This window comes from Centruroides vittatus, unplaced genomic scaffold, assembly GCF_030686945.1.
Source record: "Centruroides vittatus isolate TY-2023 unplaced genomic scaffold, ASM3068694v2 contig_459, whole genome shotgun sequence".
NCBI classification, from domain to species: Eukaryota; Metazoa; Arthropoda; class Arachnida; order Scorpiones; family Buthidae; genus Centruroides; species Centruroides vittatus.
Window position 1 is genome coordinate 1,285,692 of NW_027122255.1, and position 23,322 is coordinate 1,309,013.

General features: G+C 33.1%; 6 protein-coding genes across 6 annotated transcripts; all 6 read left to right on the forward strand.

The window, feature by feature from the left end:
- Window positions 1-10,071: 10,071 nt before the first annotated feature.
- On the forward strand, window positions 10,072-10,560 carry LOC136977480 (zinc finger protein 436-like). The gene is made up of 2 exons (XM_067272975.1): window positions 10,072-10,312; window positions 10,472-10,560. Exons 1-2 carry the CDS (start codon window positions 10,072-10,074, stop codon window positions 10,558-10,560), a joined length of 330 nt encoding a protein of 109 aa, XP_067129076.1.
- Window positions 10,561-10,590: 30 nt separating this feature from the next.
- LOC136977481 (zinc finger protein 436-like) lies at window positions 10,591-11,079 on the forward strand. The gene is made up of 2 exons (XM_067272976.1): window positions 10,591-10,831; window positions 10,991-11,079. The coding sequence occupies exons 1-2, from the start codon at window positions 10,591-10,593 to the stop codon at window positions 11,077-11,079; spliced, it is 330 nt and encodes a 109-aa protein (XP_067129077.1).
- Window positions 11,080-11,109: 30 nt separating this feature from the next.
- On the forward strand, window positions 11,110-11,598 carry LOC136977482 (zinc finger protein 436-like). Its single transcript, XM_067272977.1, has 2 exons — window positions 11,110-11,350; window positions 11,510-11,598. Exons 1-2 carry the CDS (start codon window positions 11,110-11,112, stop codon window positions 11,596-11,598), a joined length of 330 nt encoding a protein of 109 aa, XP_067129078.1.
- A 30-nt stretch (window positions 11,599-11,628) lies between these two features.
- Window positions 11,629-12,117, forward strand: LOC136977483 (zinc finger protein 436-like). Its single transcript, XM_067272978.1, has 2 exons — window positions 11,629-11,869; window positions 12,029-12,117. The coding sequence occupies exons 1-2, from the start codon at window positions 11,629-11,631 to the stop codon at window positions 12,115-12,117; spliced, it is 330 nt and encodes a 109-aa protein (XP_067129079.1).
- Window positions 12,118-12,147: 30 nt separating this feature from the next.
- LOC136977485 (zinc finger protein 436-like) lies at window positions 12,148-12,636 on the forward strand. Its single transcript, XM_067272979.1, has 2 exons — window positions 12,148-12,388; window positions 12,548-12,636. The coding sequence occupies exons 1-2, from the start codon at window positions 12,148-12,150 to the stop codon at window positions 12,634-12,636; spliced, it is 330 nt and encodes a 109-aa protein (XP_067129080.1).
- An 8,026-nt stretch (window positions 12,637-20,662) lies between these two features.
- Window positions 20,663-21,231, forward strand: LOC136977486 (protein FAM200B-like). Its single transcript, XM_067272980.1, has 2 exons — window positions 20,663-20,837; window positions 20,921-21,231. Exons 1-2 carry the CDS (start codon window positions 20,663-20,665, stop codon window positions 21,229-21,231), a joined length of 486 nt encoding a protein of 161 aa, XP_067129081.1.
- The last annotated feature ends 2,091 nt before the right edge of the window (window positions 21,232-23,322 follow it).

The window sequence follows — 23,322 nt, forward strand, 5'->3', positions numbered from 1 at the left end:
TTTTTGCACGCGAATCGAATACGGTTCTTGGTCAAACCTCTGCACCATTAATCGTCGAAACTCGTCGTACGCGATAACGCTTTTCATCTGCATGTCCCTCCATGCAAAATCTCTGGCTACGCCCGCTAGTTTGCATTTCGCGATACCTAATTTCTGTCTCGCGGTCCATCCCGCTAAGCTGGCTACCTCGTCCAACGTATCAAAAAAGTCGGAGATGCGCCCGCTTTCCCCGGAAAAGGTTGGGATCATCCCACCAAACGCCGCGATTGAGCCTCCGCCTACTTCCCGCGTTTGCGATGGGGCAGATGGAACACCTGTCTCAGTAGCCATGTTCTGACCCACGTTTCTCTCTCACCCCGTAAATTTTGTGTCGGCTTCCTCGGGATTCTGGCGGACGGTACTGCTACCTTTCCCCACCAGCGTGACTTGGGCCGAAAGATCCCACTTTACTGACACCAGTGTAAAGGCCAGCCGATGGGAGAGAAAGAAAGTTACGGCGGTCGAGCGGTCAGACTGACTTGTGGGAATGGACTGACATCACTGAGACAGGTTACCATCTAAAACCGTTTAATAAACATAAAAATGGAGCTTACAAAAATGCTTTTAATTCGGCGTAACACCAATCCAACGGGCGGATCAGTCCGTGTAACAGTTCAATAGTCCCGTCGATCGTTTAAACTTCCGATGAAGGTGAGGAGGGTGGTGTCGGCCCCGGGGCACACTGCACGACTTGTTGTGACGCTTTCGGCGGCGGGATGTACCTGGTCGCAACTCGTCGGGAGCGGAGGTCGGAGACCAGGTCGAAGCGACGATCCAGACTTCGTTGTTAAACTTTATCCGGAACCCAGTAGCGGAGCACCCTGCACCGAAGACCAAGAACTCCGAATGTCCTTGAAACGACGATTTTATCATCTTTCTCTCCCAAATCGCCTCTTCATTGGTCTCTCATTGTCACCTGGTGCCAATTCGAAACCCGATGGAGGGCGCGGGAGAGGTCATCGTCGCGACAGAACTTGATTCCTCTCTCGTCGCGTGTTTCTCGAATTCGTTCTTTTCCTTTGTTTTAAATACACAGAAAAAACTTCCATTAAACAATGGAAAGCTCCAATTTCGTCCCTTTTTAGTCGAACCCCGTTCGGGTCCTCACAATTATATATGCTCCTAATGCTCGCCCTCCGGATGGCCGAGCGGTCAAGGTGGCAGCCTACCGCTCTGGGGGACCCGGGATCGAATCCGAACGGGTCGAATAATCCCCAGGAATTTTTCGGGGGTGGCCCGTTCGGATATGTCGGGCCCCGTCCCTCACCACCCGGTCGCCCCATTGTGGGCCTGGCCGAACCCATAATGGGCCTACTAAAAGAGGCCCTCTTAGTGCCCACAGGGCGAAAAGAGTTAAAAAAAAAAAAAAAAAAAAAAAAAAAAAAAAAAATGCTCGCCCTCCAGCTCTTCCTCTGTTTATTTTAGTGGAATTCGATAGCTATCGGGGACCTTTCATCTATGGTAATCTGTTTCCAATAATCCCCATAACACGCTCTTCGTACGATGGCAGTATATTGCGATCCCATAGTTACCTTAGCATACTCGACGACTATACATAAATCACAGGGATTAACTCTTCCAAAAATCGATATAGGAAAAAAGAGATAGCTATCGGTCTTACCTATGTTACATTGAGTCGAGTGAAAAAAATAACTGACTCAGTATTTTTAAAGAGTTACAATAAAAATCGCTACGAGTCAATCTGTAAGTCCAAGGACCATAGTGATAGAATTTCGTGAGACGTTGGCATAGCAATTAATTAATGGCTTATTCTGACCTTATATATGTTCCTTTAAATGATCCATTAGAAATCAAATATATTGTTGAAAACAAATGATTCTTTGTTTTTTTTCCCCTCATAATCTAGAACAGTCATTCTTAACAGGGGGCCGCGGCCCCTGGGGTCCATAAGAAGTTTGCCGGGGGCCGCCAAATTATGCAAAATTTTCTTCAGAATATAATAAAAACAAAATTTATGTATAACTAAATATCGTATTTAAAAATGAAATAGGAAAGATAAAGTTTTCCTATTTATTTCTTATTTCTTTCTACATACGACTTTGTTAGTACAGAAGAAATAAATGCAAATAAGCTACTTACACCTCAGTATTTACTTCTTTTATTCCAAAGCAGTTTAAGAAACTATTAATGCTTGGAATTTTAAAAATAATTAGGAAAAATAGTTGGCTTAATAGTAGGCTTTAAAAATTTAAATATTTTTGCAAAAGATATGCAAAATCTTTACCACAAGTTGTGGGTGTTTTAGTTTAGTTTTAGCATCGACTTTGGATCGATTTATCGACATGTTTCTTATTTTTTGTTAAAAATTAATGAGTTTTCGTGTTTAATTGTGAAGTTTGAATGTTATTTAAATAGCTAATGAAATAATAAAGTTATGATTTACATTTATTATATAAAAAAATAAAGTAATAACAAAAAAATCAATTTATTATAGATAATTAAACAAATATAAATTATTATTGAAAAAATGGGGGTCACAAAAAAGTATGAAATATTTAGCGGGCCGCGAGTAGAAAAAGATTAAGAACCACTGATCTAGAAAGTAGCTTTGTTCCGACTACACGCTGATACAGCGTTACTTAACTAGTTTAATTTAAAATCCCCAAAATTTTTACACCTTTGGACTCGGGCCCGTAAAATATCAAGAAATGAAAAAATTGGGTTTTTTTTTCTGTATGTATAAACTATGGATGTTTGTGTGAAGGGAGGCACGAGTTTTTTCACTCACTTTGAGGCTAAATAACTATTGTTCCATCTGTGGGAAATTTCTGAAATTTGCAAGGAGATTTCTCTATTAGGGGGATTGATATTAAATTTTGGCGGCTAAAGGTCAGGAGCACAGGGATCACTTTTCAGATCTAGAATGGAATCGAACTTAACGAAGATTTTACTGATTATTAGCATTTACAATTTTTTAAAATAAAACTCATTCCTACCCTCAGAATTAAGCTTTTTGTCATTTATAATAAATAACAATATGAGATTTTATTTTAAAACAGATGGTGCCACACACGATTTCGAAGTTTACCAAAGAATGACTTCGTTCTTTTGTTTTCGATGGGCAAGTGGTTGATACTTTCAAAATACAGAATTTGCATTAGAGCAATGCAAATACTTCGTTGATGAACGCAGTTGTAACAGGTAAAAAAATTCTTAATTTTGTTTTTATATTGTCTAAATAAACCTAGCAAAGAAAGACTTCCTCTTAATTTAAATTTAATTTGTATACTAGTATCTTTTATATATTAACAGGACTTATTATACTGGAAAATATGGATGCAGATATTTAGTCTTACAGATCAAAAATAATGTTCTTTATTTAGTTCACCTGGTATGTTCTTTATTTAGTTCTTTATTTAGTTCACAGGTGAACTAAACAAAGAACATTCTTTTTGATCCGTAAGACTAAATATCTGCATCCATATTTTCCAGTATAATAAATCCTGTTAATATATAAAAAGTACTAATATACAAATTAAATTTAAATTAAGATAGAAAGGACACAAAGGCGTAATAATTAAAGACTTCCTCTCTTTGCTAGTTAGAAACTACACCAGTATAATAAGTCCTATTTATAAACAAGATCTAAGTCAGGGCTGTCCAACTGGCGGCCCGTGGGCCGTATACGGCCCGCCAAATTATTTTTACGGCCCGCGAGTACATTTTACTATGAATAAATTTATGTTACTAAATTATTATTATTAATATTAAAATTATTTTACTATGTGAAAATTACGGCCACAATGTTCTCATTAATATATTACGAATATTTTAAAGTTTCTTTTTAGTATAAATAAAATATTTTCTTAATTAACATAAACTGACTTTTCATTTATCAACCTTCTTGGCCCCCGAAATGCTTGGTGAAGAAAATATGGCCCGCGGGCTATGATAAGTTGGACAGCGCTGATTTAAGTGAACAATATAAAAACAAAATTAAAATATTAAGGAAATAGGGGAAAAAGAACTATGAATTCTTAATATTGGTCCGACCAAAATGAGGTCACTAATGTCATATGGTTCAAGTTATTGTTCTAACAAAGCAGCCGGTTCTGAGTCATGTCGATTCACGCTTTAGTCAAGCCTTTCGAAGGATTAACCTTTAACACATCATCAAGTGGGGCTAAATTAATCGATTGTGTTTTTGTTTATTGAAGAATTTATGAAAGTATCCATAGAAGAAATGTTCGATTGTATTTAACGTTTATTTTGTATAAATATAACTACCAATCTACTTTGTTTCCGCGCTTAAACTATTTAGACCATTAATTAGTTATAAGGTAAAAGTTGAAGATCAATAAGAATTATCAGATTTTTTGTGTTTGTCTAAAACGAAAAATTAACAATTTTTCCACTTAAATGGATTTGAAAATCGAAATGCATATTAATGTTTGATATCAAATAATGCTTGTACAAAAATAATTTATTGTGATATTTCATATGAACTTAACATGCAGTACGTTTTCACACTTCTTTTATTTGTGAAAAACAAAATACTTTTACACATACAAGTCTTGATATGTTCAAAAGAAAGTATGTAGACAATAATAGCCTTAAGCTGGCTAATTACGCAAGTCATCTTTCTCTGTTATCGTGTGATTTACAGTAACAAATGGATAAAGAAAATAACAATTTGCGTATACGAATGCATCGGTTATTGAAAGATAGATTACCAAAATTTGGTTAAAATCAACTACAAGCAATTCGAATCCAACTAATTTATAGTATTATGCCTAATTTGCAATAACTGAATCCAATATTTTATCGATTATTCGGCATAAGTTATACGACTGATAATCAACATCTATAGTATATAACACGGTATTACATTTCTGTTTTTATTAAATCGATTTTATATTAATTTATTAATTATTTTTGCGAGAGGCTTATAGTACGTTCGCTTGCTACAATACTTAAATTACGTTTTCACAAAGGAATTTTAGATAAATTCATATTTTTCGAAAATAATATCCTTAATAGTGTGTAGGTGAAAGCAGATATTCTGTTTGAATATCAGAATTTAAGCAAACTTGGTTTTTCATTTACGTCTGAAAAATAAATTTGGAAAGTTAGCTTAAATCTCCTGATTCATCATGACTTAAACAGGTATTAAAAGATCATAGTAAAAAACAACTTAAGTATTGTTTTTATTATTCGAAGCCTACACAAATAGCTTTTTTTTAAACACATCTTAAAAGAATATTGTTCCTGAAAAAATGTCTTATGTTGTTTTTTCGATACTTTTATAATTTTATTTCATAAAGCAAAACTTTATGCAATTTTTTAATTTATGTATAAAAAAGGAAAGAAAAGGGTGTTGCATATTGGCTAGTTGGTATAGCCTAATTCTTTGAAATAATGGTTAATATAGTTATACAGGCTAAAGCTGCTCAATTCAAAACGTGCAATAAACATGAAAATTCAAGAATAAAGAAGCAACACGTAATATTTAGTATTATGAGTGAATTGTCCATGTCTTATTTGTAGTTGAATATCTCACTCGAAACAGTGAAATATCTAAAAGTATGAAATAATATAACAATGACGATTATATGTTACATAAATAATAAAATTAAGATGGAATCACTAATATGTCTAGTAACATTTATGGCTTTCACAAAGCGAATAAAAATTTTGGCTGATCAAATATATTAAATGAACAATATTTTGTTACGTACAAAATTAAAATTACGAAATTTAAAACTATGTAATTTTAGAATAATTCAGGCATTATTATACCCACGAACTCGACATGTATAAGTCCCTGTCTAATTTATTTTTTTAATTTCTTTTATAAGAAGAAATAATTAAGTTGAATATTTAAGTGTTATACAAATTGAAAAATCAAATACATCAATCAAGTAATAATGTTTTCTGATGTAAATAGGCATAAAAATGAAAATCATAAATATTTGATGAATACTTCGTTTTTTTAAAATTTTTAAAGAATAAACAATCTAAGTAATGACGGATAACTTTGGAAAATTGAAAATATGCAACATTATATTGTCTCTCTGTTATTAACACAAATTCTTTAATAGAACAGAAGGAAATCGAGCAGTTAATGTCCAAATTCAATTATTTTTAAATAAGTGTAAGCCCGTGTGTTAACGGTCGATTCTTTGAAAGGCTTAACTAAGCAACGAATCAACATTAGTCACAAAAATGTTGATTGAGTAGGTACAATGAGTCAAGTTCACGTGACTTCAGCGATAGTATTTAAAATAAGCTAACACTTCAGTAGGATTATTTCTCGTTTTTCTCAAGAGAGTTCCTTGCAACGAAGTACTCAGGTATGTTTGAATGCATTTATTATTATAACTTAATTAAAAGCAAGTATTTAGTTATAACAAATTACAAATTCTATATTTAAAATGTACTTTTGATAAAAGGTAATAAGAATATTAATATTAAATTTAATAACATTAATAGAGTAGTAACCATTGTCTTACTTTATTGCACTAAAATATGGCGGACGCTTAAGGTTTATTTTTTAACATAATAAAATAATTGTAAATATCTTCTAGAAAATTGTATTGTTTATAATTAAAATAATATAACAAGCTAAGGAAATGCTTTATTTTAGAACAAAGTGAAGAAAAATACTTCTTTTCTAACTAGAAATTCCTCTTGAGTCTAAATAAAAATTGCCAGCGGAAGTTTACTTTATTTTCAAAGTATTGAGCAGAATTTCGATTTATTTCGAAGATTTATTTATAAACTATAGTAATAAAATTTACTAAATATTTTTATTTATGTTAAAAACTGATCGACATAATATTTTTCTTTCCGTAGAATATCAAATTATTTATGCGCAAGGCGGTTTTTATCCTGTTACCACAGTGCCAATTTCACGGTTATGTAAACTGATTCCAGCAAGTGAAGGGTTTCAAAATTCATGGTCTATATTCCTACTTTTGTATGAAAATAATGCCATTTGATTTGTACGTTAAGATAACTGAAATTTTTTTTTGCGTTATTATAGTTAATACCGTGGAATTCATTTGTCTAATAATATAGGCTAAACGTAAACTAATGTATAAGTATGCCCAGTATCGAATATTTGCTATTTTGAATACCTAAAAATTAATGAACCGAAATGAACAAACCATCTGCTCTATAGAAATAGAAACTAAAGTCTCTGCCACGTGTCAGCTAATTAAACAAAGCACATGCTTTCGTTTTTCACTTGAGACAAAACTTTTATTTATCTTATTATATATTTTGTCAACGTGGACGTTAATTATTAACAGGACAATTATACTGGTGTTAAGCATTTACACAAGAATCGAGGAAAAAGTTCTTAAAGAAAACAGACTTTCTTTATTAAGCTACCTGTACACATACATCGATTCACATCATTCTGTGTTTCGGGCTATCATGCCCCTCATCAGCAGGGTTACAATGGCTATAATATTTAAGATATACAAACAGCCAATGATCCAATTACCGACAATAATTGGTTTTTGTATTGAATTTTATTTTGCTTTATATTCCTTTACAATGTTCTATCAAAAAACACGCAATACTCAAGGTATTGCGTGTTTTTTGATAGAACATTGTAAACCAATTACAGATGTGTATCGATGTATGTGTACAGGTAGCTTAATAAAGAAAGTCTGTTTTCTTTAAGAACTTTTTCCTCAATTCTTGTGTAAATGCTTAACACCAGTATAATTGTCCTGTTAATAATTAACGTCCACGTTGACAAAATATATGTATAATAAGAAATTAAATAAGGACAGTAAGGCAATAATGATTATTTTGTTATATATGATCAGATGTAAGCCATTCTATTCTAGAATTTCATATTTAACGAATAACCATATCTGCTTTCTAATATAGATTTCTTTATATTAAAATTTCGTGTTCTGGTATCATCTTATCTTTAGAATGAATTTGAAAATTGACAATGAATCATTATTTAAAAATTGATTATTATTTATTAAGAAAAAACAGAGTTAACGTACTTAAATTATGTATTTGCTATAATAATTTGATAATCTTGAAGCTTGTCAGAAACAATTTTAAAAAATTTTCCAGTTAGAAAGAATTCGACAAGATCATTTCTTACTTTCTCGAAATAAAGGCTAAAATTGAACTTTCGAATTAGTAAGAACTTTATAGGAACAAAAGAAATAATTTAAAAACAAATCTAATAGATTAGAGATACCATTTGTCTATAATGAAATTAACAAATATTTTGCTTGTTAATTTCGTTTGTTTTCAGAGAAGCTAAACTGAATTTCATATTATATATTAACTAGGTTTAAGTTATATGAATACATACATATTACGCATAAAAATTGTATTTATATAACACAATCAATGTTTCCTCTAATTTTTTTTGTAGATAAGTTGAACATATACTTCTTTGAACAAAAAAAATAATGTTTTTTATTTAGTTCACCTGAACTAAATAAAGAACATTATTTTTGATCTGTAAGACTAAATATCTGCATCTCTAATTTCCAGTATAATAAGTCCTGTCAATATATATAAAGTACTAGTATACAAAATAAATTTTAAATAGAGTTAAAAAGGACACAAAGGCATAATAATTAAACAATAGAATTGCTTTTAATTATAAATAATCATCATCAGAAATAGAATGTATGAATAATTATTTTACAACAACAACTTTTTATACAAATACTAACTTTCAGGCATCATTTTAATTACTTGTCGTCACCTCGACCCTTCATAACCTATCAATTGCCAATTCGAAGTATGCTAAAGCAGTCTACCGAATCGGTGAAAAAGACATTCCAGGAACATCCTCTGGATCTAACTTCGTCCAGAGAAGAATCGTCCACAGATACGACGCTCGCATCATTCGAGACAGAAAATATTATTATAAATACTGTTCAAAGTATTTTACCATGTCACTCCTTGCCAATCAAGAAACGTTATCGCGATTACTGTACAGAAGAAAAATCCGAAGAAAATATTATTGTGCAAGGTGAGTCATTTGTTTGATATACGTTAAATAATAATAAAACAAAGTAAATAAATGAAATTATAATTTAGTCAAAGCAGGAAAAATGTGCTAAATACATTTCTTATTTCAAATTATTAATAATCTCGAAGATACGGAATTAATACGAAAAAATTAGAAACTAAAATTTTCTATCATTCGTATTTAAAATAATTATTATTCAAATTTTAATTTTAAAATCCAAGCTTTATTTGAATTTTATCTTTAGAGTAAAATAGACAATATTTTAAATTATTTATTAAATTTAATCAAATAAGTATATTAGATCAAGTATATTAGATTTTAAGTTCGTTTGGTATATTGCTCTGTTTGCAATTATCGTGCAATTTGTTTCAAAATTTATAAATTTTTCGTTTGTACGAATATAAAATATCAACTGTTCGAAAAATTTACTTTTCAATGAGATTGTGAGGCATATTGATGCCATTCGTAATTTACGCTAGAAAGATGTTAATTGTACAGCAGTTTACATCAATTGTAATGAGTCTAGAACAACTTAAATAATGTAGTGTTTGAATGTAGTGTGATGATAATGTGCAATGTGTAAAGATAAACAATTGCTGTTTATTGGATTTTATTAAACATTATTATTTCTTATATTCAGTAATATTTACAATGCTAAGTACACATTTGTTTTCGGCTATTTTCATTGTCAAACAAGCAGATAAGTGTTGATGATACGTAAAAAGTATTTCTAAACACTCGTAAAGTATTTTACTACGTAAAGTATTACTTTACGTAAAACTACGTAAAGTATTTCACAACACTCTAATTTCATATTATAATCGCTAAACAAATTATTATGACTCGCAAATCGAAGTTTTATAACTTACATCCTTTAAAAGCACAGAAATATGATAAATTAAAGTCATTTTTAATAAACACTTTTTCCAGATATGAATCAGAAATCCTGTCACTGCTGCAAGACGACGTTTAAAAGATATGAGAAAACTCAGCAGTCATCTAAGGAGGGACAAAATTAAGAGAGTAGAGAGCAGCTATCGAAACCTAACATGGCAAAAAACTTTGTACAGAAATCGGCATTAGACAACCACAGAAAGATTCATTTAAAAGTAAAGCCTCATATATGTACTAGGTGCAATAGAAGTTTTTCTGATCCTTCTACATTAAAGAAACACGAAAGGACTCATACGCGAGAGAAACCTTACAAATGCACTAGATGCAACAGAGGTTTCTCTCAGAGCGGAAATATGTTAAGACATATGAGGAGGGTATGTCTTAATGTGCAAACAGGTAATTATTAATTTATTGAGCCATTACTAACGTTTATTGGGAATAATTACGAATCAGTATTAATATATTTTCTGAATTAAATAAGTTTTATAACTCACATTCTTTAAAAGTACAGAAATATGATAAATTAAAGTCATTTTTAATAAACACTTTTTCCAGATATGAATCAGAAATCCTGTCACTGCTGCAAGACGACGTTTAAAAGATATGAGAAAACTCAGCAGTCATCTAAGGAGGGACAAAATTAAGAGAGTAGAGAGCAGCTATCGAAACCTAACATGGCAAAAAACTTTGTACAGAAATCGGCATTAGACAACCACAGAAAGATTCATTTAAAAGTAAAGCCTCATATATGTACTAGGTGCAATAGAAGTTTTTCTGATCCTTCTACATTAAAGAAACACGAAAGGACTCATACGCGAGAGAAACCTTACAAATGCACTAGATGCAACAGAGGTTTCTCTCAGAGCGGAAATATGTTAAGACATATGAGGAGGGTATGTCTTAATGTGCAAACAGGTAATTATTAATTTATTGAGCCATTACTAACGTTTATTGGGAATAATTACGAATCAGTATTAATATATTTTCTGAATTAAATAAGTTTTATAACTCACATTCTTTAAAAGTACAGAAATATGATAAATTAAAGTCATTTTTAATAAACACTTTTTCCAGATATGAATCAGAAATCCTGTCACTGCTGCAAGACGACGTTTAAAAGATATGAGAAAACTCAGCAGTCATCTAAGGAGGGACAAAATTAAGAGAGTAGAGAGCAGCTATCGAAACCTAACATGGCAAAAAACTTTGTACAGAAATCGGCATTAGACAACCACAGAAAGATTCATTTAAAAGTAAAGCCTCATATATGTACTAGGTGCAATAGAAGTTTTTCTGATCCTTCTACATTAAAGAAACACGAAAGGACTCACACGCGAGAGAAACCTTACAAATGCACTAGATGCAACAGAGGTTTCTCTCAGAGCGGAAATATGTTAAGACATATGAAAAGGGTATGTCTTAATGTGCAAACAGGTAATTATTAATTTATTAAGCCATTACTAACGTTTATTGGGAATAATTACGAATCAGTATTAATATATTTTCTGAATTAAATAAGTTTTATAACTCACATTCTTTAAAAGTACAGAAATATGATAAATTAAAGTCATTTTTAATAAACACTTTTTCCAGATATGAATCAGAAATCCTGTCACTGCTGCAAGACGACGTTTAAAAGATATGAGAAAACTCAGCAGTCATCTAAGGAGGGACAAAATTAAGAGAGTAGAGAGCAGCTATCGAAACCTAACATGGCAAAAAACTTTGTACAGAAATCGGCATTAGACAACCACAGAAAGATTCATTTAAAAGTAAAGCCTCATATATGTACTAGGTGCAATAGAAGTTTTTCTGATCCTTCTACATTAAAGAAACACGAAAGGACTCACACGCGAGAGAAACCTTACAAATGCACTAGATGCAACAGAGGTTTCTCTCAGAGCGGAAATATGTTAAGACATATGAGGAGGGTATGTCTTAATGTGCAAACAGGTAATTATTAATTTATTGAGCCATTACTAACGTTTATTGGGAATAATTACGAATCAGTATTAATATATTTTCTGAATTAAATAAGTTTTATAACTCACATTCTTTAAAAGTACAGAAATATGATAAATTAAAGTCATTTTTAATAAACACTTTTTCCAGATATGAATCAGAAATCCTGTCACTGCTGCAAGACGACGTTTAAAAGATATGAGAAAACTCAGCAGTCATCTAAGGAGGGACAAAATTAAGAGAGTAGAGAGCAGCTATCGAAACCTAACATGGCAAAAAACTTTGTACAGAAATCGGCATTAGACAACCACAGAAAGATTCATTTAAAAGTAAAGCCTCATATATGTACTAGGTGCAATAGAAGTTTTTCTGATCCTTCTACATTAAAGAAACACGAAAGGACTCACACGCGAGAGAAACCTTACAAATGCACTAGATGCAACAGAGGTTTCTCTCAGAGCGGAAATATGTTAAGACATATGAAAAGGGTATGTCTTAATGTGCAAACAGGTAATTATTAATTTATTAAGCCATTACTAACGTTTATTGGGAATAATTACGAATCAGTATTAATATATTTTCTGAATTAAATAAGTTTTATAACTCACATTCTTTAAAAGTACAGAAATATGATAAATTAAAGTCATTTTTAATAAACACTTTTTCCAGATATGAATCAGAAATCCTGTCACTGCTGCAAGACGACGTTTAAAAGATATGAGAAAACTCAGCAGTCATCTAAGGAGGGACAAAATTAAGAGAGTAGAGAGCAGCTATCGAAACCTAACATGGCAAAAAACTTTGTACAGAAATCGGCATTAGACAACCACAGAAAGATTCATTTAAAAGTAAAGCCTCATATATGTACTAGGTGCAATAGAAGTTTTTCTGATCCTTCTACATTAAAGAAACACGAAAGGACTCATACGCGAGAGAAACCTTACAAATGCACTAGATGCAACAGAGGTTTCTCTCAGAGCGGAAATATGTTAAGACATATGAGGAGGGTATGTCTTAATGTGCAAACAGGTAATTTATAATTTATTCAGCCATTATTAACGTTTATTTAAAATTTTTACGAGTTGGTATTAATATATTTTCTAAATAAAATAAGTATAAACATTCATAAATATAATTTCCTGAAGAGAAAAAAAAAAAAAAACAATACAATCGCCGTCCATTCTAAAATATCTATCTAAAATATAAATGATTATTATTATAATAATCATTTTATATATTTTCTTAACTCTTTGTGAAAATTGTTCGTGACGAATTTTAATGTCTTAAAATATTTCTCACATCTTTTTTTCCAGTTTGCGCGAGTTCAAGAAGATGAAGTATTTTATCGCTCAACGAAGAGTACTTTGACTTTACTGTGATTTTAACGGGTATAAATTATAATCTGTACATAATTTCTACAGTGACTTCAAAAAAATTGTTTTAATCATTTGATTTTTGTAAATAATATATGTATATTTTTATAAATCTAAATCTATAAATGAAAATGGTTTTGTTTGTTTGCTAAACACTCCTAGACCATTCGACCAATTGCTACGAAACTCGGCAGTTACGCTCATACACTCCAAACGTAATGTTGTTTATTCCACCATAACATATTCATTTAATTGCTATATATGAATTAATTTCCGACTACATTCATTTGCTCGTTTTACATGTAGCGCCATCTATTGGCGGAAAAGTTTAAAAAATAGTAAATATAATTCATAGAAAAATGGACATAATTTAAAAATCAAGAAAAAAAATATTATATTTACTTAATCACTGCGACAATAATATATCGCGAAGTAGATACGCTGTATCATTAACTTCAACCCCTTCCGCAACAGTTCATTTATTGTAACTTGAAAACTAATAATTGTTACTTTTTAGGTAATTAGATGTATCGCGTTTATTCTAATGAGAACCTTTTTTTTTCTCTCTCCCCAATTCTTGGACAATGGGATCGAGCTAATGATTTGCTATGAATTGTAAATATTCTAGCTTTTTATTTTTGTTTTATGTACAATGAGGCTATTAGGACTTCTAAATTACAGTAGAGCATCGATTATCCGACCCCCGATTAACCGACCGCGTTCTAGTCGGCAAATTCAAATGTCCGCTAGTGATGTGGCGCTACAATATTTAGTTATGTCTTGGCTACTTTAATATTATTTTTGTTAAATTTTTGCATGTTTTAGCTGGCAGCCCTGGCTCGACCATGAAAGGGAGGCTAGTATTTAAACCAGGCCTAATGCACTATACTAATAATGTATTTTTTCATACTTTTCGGTTATCCGACCAACCCCAGTCCCCAATTAAGTCGGATAATCGATGCTCTACTGTAATTATATTTTATTGACAGTATTCGTGTATTTGTTTTATTAAACAAAAGAAATGCCCGAATATTTCCAATTAATAGAATTCACTTAGTTCTATCTTGAGGAAACCGTGTTTTGTATTTTCGTTTCTTTTCTTTTCTTTCGAAGACACAATGTAGTGACGTAAACTTAAACACTGGGCGAATTTTTCATCCTTTTTATTCGGTTGGAACGCTTTTTTATTACATAACGCGTTTCGGGCCGATGCCCCTCTTCAGCCAACCAGGATTTTAGAAGTTGGCTGAAGAGGGGCATCGGCCCGAAACGCGTTATGTAATAAAAAAGCGTTCCAACCGAATAAAAAGGATGAAAAATTCGCCCAGTGTTTAAGTTTACGTCACTACATTGTGTCTTCGAAAGAAAAGAAAAGAAACGAGAATTCACTTAGTTATAACTTATAATTGACTGGCTTTCATTGTAGGAGTGCATATACTTTTCGTTTCAGATCGATCCATCTGAAACGAAAAGTAGTTGCAAGATCAGGGCTGTGTTCAGTAACGCAGAACACCAATGTTAGAATTCTGAGTGGCTTAGTAGGCGGAGCTAAGAATATATAAAGGTAGCTAGTGGTGGGAGGAGTCAAGCAGTAGTTAGAAACGAGTTCAACATTACAGCATAACTAGACTTAGCAAGAATTCTGCGTTACTGAACACGGCCCAGTCTTTGTCATGTGATACAGATCGCTTCTCTCGTGTATTTTAATTGGCGGAAAGTATACAAGTAGGAGAGAATCGTATTTACTCAGTGAATAAAATTGCGCATAAAACGGCAAAATGGAAGGGTGCACGCCATGCATTCTTGCTGTACAATCTCACAAAATTGTCTCTTAATATTTAGTTTCTCATCTCAGTTTATCGGATATTTTAATAATGATGTTTTTATTTACTACTAGCTGACCCGGCCACGCGTTGTTGTGGCTCAAAATGTATCTATTATAAATGTATAACACTTCCCCCGTGGGGGAATTTCAAAAAATCCCTTCTTAGTGTACATTCTCTTGACGTACCCTATTAAAACGCAATCAAAAACGCATCTAAAATAGTATAATAAAAGCCGAGTTCTTCACAGTAAGCCTTAATCCCGTCACTTTTCCCGCTGGGGAATATCGAAAAATCCCTTTTTAGTGTATATTCTGTTGACGTAACCTATTAAAACGCAATCAAAAACCGCATGTAAAATAGTATAATAGAAGCCGAGTTCTTCACGGTAAGCCTTAATCCCGTCCATCTCCCCCCACTGGGGGGAATTTTGACATGTATATTATATAAAAACACGTGCGTATTCGAATGCAACGTTGTGTCAAAATTTCAAAGGAATCGGTAGGAACAAACGAACGTTATATTTTGTTTATATAGATAGATAGAAAATGATCTGCTTCAGTCCATTCTCACAGAAAAGCATAATGCCTCACAGAAAAGCAAACTTAGGTCGTCGGAAGTTAGCGCCATCTGTTGGACATAAAAGCCTTAATCCATATATAAATATATTTTTGAAAAGGGGGAAATGGTGTAGGGGTATGAAAAATAGATAGTAGCCGATTCTCAGACCTACTGAATATGCATATAAAATTTGGTGAAAATCGGTAAAGCCGTTTCGGAGGAGTAAGGTAACTAACATTGTGACACGAGAATTTTATATATAAGATTTATAAGTTTAAATATCTTTTAATTTGACAGTAAAACATATTTCTTTGCTCTCAACTATAAGCTTGATTTTAACCGCCATCTTTAATTTTTTTGATCCGATTCAAACGATCCTACCAACAGCGCGAACTAGTGCCATCTGACGTTCGATAGAATTCCCTTGTACCAACGATAGTTCTGACACCTAGCGGTATTAGCGCGAACTACATAATGGCGGCTGCTTTGGGTATAAAGTAGTTTGTTAGAATAGAAAGTGTTTACCCGATCTACTATAGGCCATCGTCAGGTTTAATATTATAAATGTTCCTAAATGGAACGTGCCGTTTTCGAATATTTTACATATTTAAAATTCAAAAAAATAATTTAACTTTAAAATAAATTGAAAGAAATGTATATATTAAATAAATAAATAAACAAATAAAACAGAAAACAAAGCTAAGTAGAAAAAAATGATGTAAGGGTTTTTAAGTGCCTTTTTTTTCTATTACAGTATATATTTCCATGCTGTTGGAAGCGCATTAGCATCCATAGCATTTAGGCAACGGTTTTTCATTTTACTTTTATAAATTTCCATCTTTTCCATCTCCAACGCAATGGATGTCGAGTGCACGTTTAAATGACTAGCCTCTTCCCATTTTACAATCGTTCCTTCAGTCTGTGCTATAATTGATAATATTGTGTTGTTATGTCGTTTGTCAACGCTGTATCAGATGCTCTTTTTCTTATAAAAATCGAGAATGATCTATAAAAGAGCACTAATATCTGTAGCTTGCTACGGAACAATAAAGACAACGTAAAAAAGGAAGGTGAAGCTGGGGTATATAAAATTCCATTTAGGAATCGAACAGTTAGGAATCGAAAAAGATTATGTGGGTGTGACTAGAAGAAACCTGGCGGTATGTCTGCGAGAACATACATACAATTTCGCAAAGGACACGACACTATTAGCAATTATGGCACAGACTGAAGGAACGATTGTAAAATGAGAAGAGGCTAAAGTCATTTAAACAGTGCACTCTCCATCCATTGTGTTGGAGATGGAAAAGATGGAAATTTATAGAAGTAAAATGAAAAACCGTTGCCTAAATGCTATGAATGCTAATGCGCTTCCAACAGCGTGGAAATATATACTGTAATAGAAAAAAGAATGACACTTAAAAACCCTTACATCATTTCTTTCTACTTAGCTTTGTTTTCTGTTTTATTTGTTTATTTATTTATTTAATATACACACTTCTTTCAATTTATTTTAAAGTTAAATTATTATTATTTTTTTTTGAATTTTAAATATGTAAAATATTCGAAAAAGGTACGTTCCATTTTGGAACATTTATAATATTAAACCTGACGATGGCCTATATTAGTGTGAAAACATTTGTATAAAAGAATTTTAAGCTCAGAAAAATTAGCTATGGTGAAACTGAAGTGAATTGTTTGCTGAGAAAGAGCTGGATAGATGTGAAGTTATCAGTTTTAGTATTTCCTCTCCTTCTGTAAGACATCTTTTTCGATCAGCAACATATTCTAAAATGTCACAAAGTGTAATCATCGGTAAGTATTAGACGTTAATGGTGCGGTTTTTTGTATATATTGCTTAAGTATAAATTTCCCTTGAAAATTTTCTTTTTTTCAATAGATTAATTGATTTAACTTCACAGTTAGTTTAACCGTAGTTATTTCGTCTGTACCGCATTTCATCAGAGACAAAGACTATTGGGTTTTATTCACATTATTCTTTATTTCACTATGCATTTCGGGTGCAATCTTTTCCGTTTATTTTGCGCCCCTCATCAGGTGTTACATTTCTACAATTGGTAGAGAATACATTTGTTACATTAATTATTGTAGATGGGTTTCTTAATATATATAAGTTATAAAAGATTATTACAGTTTTTTTGGACTAGTCATAAAGAGTTATTACAATTATTATAATTATTACATTATTTAGATTGATTTAACACAAATTAATGTAAGGGATTATTTCAAATTTTATTATTGTTAGTATTATTCGGTACTAACCTTTTTTAAGACCATTCCGTTATGAGGTGTTTATGTCACCGTCCCCCGAGGCATTTCTAACTGTCCTTCGTTTAGTTTATTTGCGCAATGAGAATATTACACATACCTCTTTCCCCTATATTAAAGACACATATGAAAAATACAGAAAAGTCTTCAGAAAAAATGGTATTATAATAGCAGCCAAACTAAAAAATAAAATTAAAAACAGCATCAACATCAACGAAATCAAAAATGAAAACAAACTAGACGAAACAGGAGTGGTGTATGAAATAAAATGTACATGCAAAAAACCAGCAATATACATAGGAGAAACAGGAAGGCAACTAAAGACCAGAATTAAAGAACATGAAGCAGCAATCAGACTCAAATATAACCAATCACCATGGACCGATCACTGCAGCAAATTCGGATGCACAATCGATAAAAAAAGTATAAAAATAATCCACAGAGAGAAGGACAACTATTTACGAAAATTCAAAGAACACTTTACAATAGTCAATAAAAGCAACACAATAAATCTAAACAACGGCATGGAGGTAGACGAAGTGTGGGAGGAAATGGGGAGGGGCTTAAGAAACGCAAATAAACTAAACGAAGGACAGTTAGAAATGCCTCGGGGGACGGTGACATAAACACCTCATAACGGAATGGTCTTAAAAAAGGTTAGTACCGAATAATACTAACAATAATAAAATTTGAAATAATCCCTTACATTAATTTGTGTTAAATCAATCTAAATAATGTAATAATTATAATAATTGTAATAACTCTTTATGACTAGTCCAAAAAAACTGTAATAATCTTTTATAACTTATATATATTAAGAAACCCATCTACAATAATTAATGTAACAAATGTATTCTCTACCAATTGTAGAAATGTAACACCTGATGAGGGGCGCAAAATAAACGGAAAAGATTGCACCCGAAATGCATAGTGAAATAAAGAATAATGTGAATAAAACCCAATAGTCTTTGTCTCTGATGAAATGCGGTACAGACGAAATAACTACGGTTAAACTAACTGTGAAGTTAAATCAATTAATCTATTGAAAAAAAGAAAATTTTCAAGGGAAATTGATACTTAAGCAATGTAATCATCGGACTTAAACAACTACGAAATCAACTAGGATTAATGTCGGATACAAATGCGAATAAAACGTGTTGACTACAGAGAGAAAAGTTATTAAAAAGACAACACACAAGTAACTCTCGTACGTTGTCAAGCACGCTATACCCTTTGTGGCAGCCATTTTGGTCGAATCATACGCCACCTATATTTACTGGCACAAGCGAATCTCTTGTGCTCGTCGTGGCTTTGCAAAGTTCGTCTACATAAATATAAAAGAACATATAAATATAAATCCAGGGTCCAATATCACTATACATTGTTTAAAATCCTTTCAAATTTTCTAACAATGCCTCGTGGTTGCAGTCGTAACAAGAAATTCACGAAATACATTTACTACATGGATCTGGCAAGTCATTAATTAATTTCACAATCTATTAGTGAGATTTACGAACAGTATGATCCTTCTCTCCAAATAGTTTTATTCTACAAATTATTTGATGGATGATGTCATTGATGCACTCGAGATTTAAACTTGGGAGTGCCGAGTTGAATGGATAAAAATTTTTAATGCAAATTCAATAAAATTCCTACCTTATCTGACTTATTATTCGAAGTAAGATAGAAATAGAACACATGACACAATATAAATAAAAAAATGAATTTTAATTAGGAAAATATTTTTGAAAAATTTACTAGTGTTACTTTTTCCTTTACTTTGGAGGGTGCCAGGACTCCTTGGCCCACTGCCAGGTTCATCACTGGATGTTGTTATAAGATGCCATCAAGTAAACTTGTGCAAAATATTTTTTAACCAATGACCAACAACATCACATTTTGCAGAGTTAAATTTTTTGTTAAGATGAAGTATACATCGTTGTTCACTTAAAAATATTTTTCTGATGCTTAATCTATATAAATAAAAATGTAATGTTCGTTTGTTCCTAATAGCTAATCTCCGAAAGTTCTTCACCGATTCCTTTGAAATTTTCACACGACGTTGCATTCGAATACGGGCATGTTTTTATGTAATATAGATGTCGAAATTCCCCCCGGGGAAAGAGGGACAGGATTAAGGCTTTTATGTCCAACAGATGGCGCTAACTCCGCGAGTGCGACGACCTAAGTTTGCTTTTCTGTGAGGCATTATTTGGGTGAACTAAAGCAGATCATTTTCTATCTATCTATATAAATATAAATGTAATGTTCGTTTGTTCCTACCGATTCCTTTGAAATTTTGATACAATGTTGCATTCGAATACGCACGTGTTTTTATATAATATACATGCCGAAATTTCCCCTCACCGGAGAGTAAGGAACAGGATTAAGGCTTACCGATATTTCCATTTTATTTACTGTGGTGTATTTTTCTCGGGTTTGTGCGACTTTCAATGGACGAGAGGTTAACAGTGCTTGGTGTACGTGTATACTGTGTTTGCTCAAATTTAACCAACAAATTAGCAAAAATGAGTACGAAACAGACGTCGTTACAAAGTTTCCTTGGGAAAAAGAAAAGGCCCAGTGAAGAGACAGAAGAGCCTTCAACATCAAAGACACACAAAAATTTTAACAGACAATACTATGAGTCCTATTTGAAATATGGATTTCCACACAGGTGATTCCCACACACCAACCCGCTCTACATAGTTTGCGGCGACCAGCTCTCTAATGAGGCAATGAAACCTTCAAAACTCCTACGCCACTTGAACGCCATGCACCCTGGATTAAAAGACAAGCCCCTGGAGTATTTTGAAAGAAAAAAACGGGAACACGAAGGACAGAATAAATTTCTAAGGGCCACCACATCGATAAAGGAGAATGCACTGAGAGCATCATATTTGGTGACTAACCGTATTGCTAAGGCTAAAAAGCCATTCACTATAAGTGAAAAATTGATATTGCCCTCCACTAAAGACATTTGCCGTGAACTTTAGGAGAGGCTGCTGTGGAAAAGATAGCACATATGCCTTTGTCGGCTAGCACTGTGACTAGGTGCATTGAGGAAATAGCCGAAGACATTGAGACACAATTGTTGGAGAGAATTAATACATCATCGTGGTACGCACTCCAGTTTGACGAATCTACAGATATCGACAACAAGGCAATACTACTTGTTTGTGAGCGATACCTATATCAGGAGGATGTACAGTACATGAGGATTTGTTACGTGCACTATCTTTGCCAACCAACACCACAGGAACAGAACTGTTCAAGTCACTGGATGGTTATATATCAAGACAACTAAAATGGTCCTTTTGTGTCGGCATATGCACAGACGGAGTTGTTGCCATGACCGGACTACTGTCGGATTTAACTGCGCGGATTAAGGAGGTTGCACTTGAGAGCGAGTCTACGCATTGTATCATTCACAGGAAAATGCTGGCAAGCCGAAACATGTCACCGGAATTTAACAGCGTATTGATTGATGTCGTTAAAGTTATTAACCACATCAAAGCACACACCCTTAACTCGTGCCCGTTTGAGCAGCTTTGTGAGGAGATGGATGCAGAGCACAGATGCCTTTTCTTATACACAGAAATAAGATGGTTATCCACAGGAAAATCGCTAACCAGAATATTTGAATTACGAGAGCCACTGCAAAGATTTCTCTCAGAAGTCACCGCTGGCAGCACATTTCAGTGACAAGGTATGGGTTGCAAAACTGGCTTACCTGTGTGACATATTCAGCCTGCTCAATGAACTCAATCTGTCCCTTCAGGGGAAAATGACAACTCTTTTCAAGTTGGCAGACAAAGTAGCTGCATTTAAAGCCAAACTGGAATTGTGGGGACGGCGCGTGAACAGAGGCATTTTGGACATGTTTCAGACATTAGTGGGAATTTTAGGCGAGACTGAGCCTGAGCATTCATTCTCCCAGTTGGTGCACGATCACCTCTCTTTGCTTTTAAAAGAGTTCGAGCGCTACTTCCCAACCACAAAAGACTCACGAACTGGTAAGGAATGAATCCGCGACCCATTTGTCAACAAACCAGGTGAATCTAGCATGTCTGTACAAGAAGATCAACTACTGGAGATTGCAAATGACGGCGGCCTTAAAACTACGTTCGAGGCAACAACTCTGCCGATGTTCTGAATTAAAGTCATGGCGGAATACCCTGAGATTGCCACCACAGCACTTAAATCCCTATTGCCATCTCCGACATCCTATCTGTGTGAAGCGGGGTTTTCTGCAGTGACAGCAACCAAAACAAAACAACGGAATAAATCGGACATAAGCAACACACTTTGGGTGTCATTGTTTCCTATTACCCCCAGATGGAACCGTCTCGTTGCAAAGAAACAAGTTCAAGGTTCTCGTTGATTTAGCGTTCTAGTGAGTTAAAATGTTAAATCACTTTACAGTTACACCAAAAATGAATATATTTTATTTTGAAGGCATGTTTAAATACAATTAAATTAAAATTATTAAATCAAAACAATTAAAATATAAACAATCGACGTCCCCCTCTCAGCGGGCCGCGGTAAAATTATCAAACGTTGACTGGTCCGCGGCGATAAAAAAATTGGGGGCCGCTGGCCTAGAGCATTACAAATATCTCAATTTGCTACTTGTAGCCCAATCTTGCCCAGCCGTATTTTATGAGATAAGAGAAAAAAGGGTATTCTATGGGTGACATCCGAAAAGGTGTTACTGTAAGAGCAAAGTCATATTGGCCAGCTTATTCTTGGTCTATTGTTCGCTTGTAGTATGGAGGCATCTCGATCTAAAGATCTAAACGAACGAGTTAACTTATACATATCACAGTTCGGACAGAATTTTCACTTCGAATTTCGAAGTAGCTGTATTTCGAATTAACCGAATTCCTTAACATGTAATTCTCTATATCCCTGGCTGTGACAAAAGCATAGTTACAAACTAATGGGATTTCGAACTATCCCAGTTCGAATTAACGAGGATTTCCTGTATTTGGTCTATTTGGACTGCAAGAATCTAACCCAACCAATAAACAAGATTTAAAAGAAAAACGTATATAAATTTGTTCTGAAATTAGTCTTGAACAATGTCAATCATTTATTGATAGTATAAAAAAAACAAGCAATTATTTTATTGTGACATCATCACAATGTCGGGCTGCAATTATTAATCATATTTTTAATTTATTTAAAATATATGTTCAAATTAGTAGTGTCTTGCCCCTGTAGATCATACTTTTCCTGTTAGCAATAGCGTCGTGCCGGTCATCTAACTCCTTTCAGTGTAAAATTTTTGAATTTTAATATCGTGACTTCCAGTGCAAACTGGAAGTTCGTATATAGTTAATTGGGGCCTCCTACTCGAGCTTTCCATATCCGGTCTCGATTTTCATCTATCTAA

Bases quoted from the DNA above. Each gene is read 5' to 3' on its own strand.
- LOC136977480 (XM_067272975.1), top strand. From the start codon at position 10,072: ATGGCAAAAAACTTTGTACAGAAATCGGCATTAGACAACCACAGAAAG. The intron at 10,313-10,471 runs GTAATTATTAAT...CACTTTTTCCAG, and splicing joins ATGTCTTAATGTGCAAACAG to ATATGAATCAGAAATCCTGT.
- LOC136977481 (XM_067272976.1), top strand. From the start codon at position 10,591: ATGGCAAAAAACTTTGTACAGAAATCGGCATTAGACAACCACAGAAAG. The intron at 10,832-10,990 runs GTAATTATTAAT...CACTTTTTCCAG, and splicing joins ATGTCTTAATGTGCAAACAG to ATATGAATCAGAAATCCTGT.
- LOC136977482 (XM_067272977.1), top strand. From the start codon at position 11,110: ATGGCAAAAAACTTTGTACAGAAATCGGCATTAGACAACCACAGAAAG. The intron at 11,351-11,509 runs GTAATTATTAAT...CACTTTTTCCAG, and splicing joins ATGTCTTAATGTGCAAACAG to ATATGAATCAGAAATCCTGT.
- LOC136977483 (XM_067272978.1), top strand. From the start codon at position 11,629: ATGGCAAAAAACTTTGTACAGAAATCGGCATTAGACAACCACAGAAAG. The intron at 11,870-12,028 runs GTAATTATTAAT...CACTTTTTCCAG, and splicing joins ATGTCTTAATGTGCAAACAG to ATATGAATCAGAAATCCTGT.
- LOC136977485 (XM_067272979.1), top strand. From the start codon at position 12,148: ATGGCAAAAAACTTTGTACAGAAATCGGCATTAGACAACCACAGAAAG. The intron at 12,389-12,547 runs GTAATTATTAAT...CACTTTTTCCAG, and splicing joins ATGTCTTAATGTGCAAACAG to ATATGAATCAGAAATCCTGT.
- LOC136977486 (XM_067272980.1), top strand. From the start codon at position 20,663: ATGAAACCTTCAAAACTCCTACGCCACTTGAACGCCATGCACCCTGGA. The intron at 20,838-20,920 runs GTATTGCTAAGG...CGTGAACTTTAG, and splicing joins ATCATATTTGGTGACTAACC to GAGAGGCTGCTGTGGAAAAG.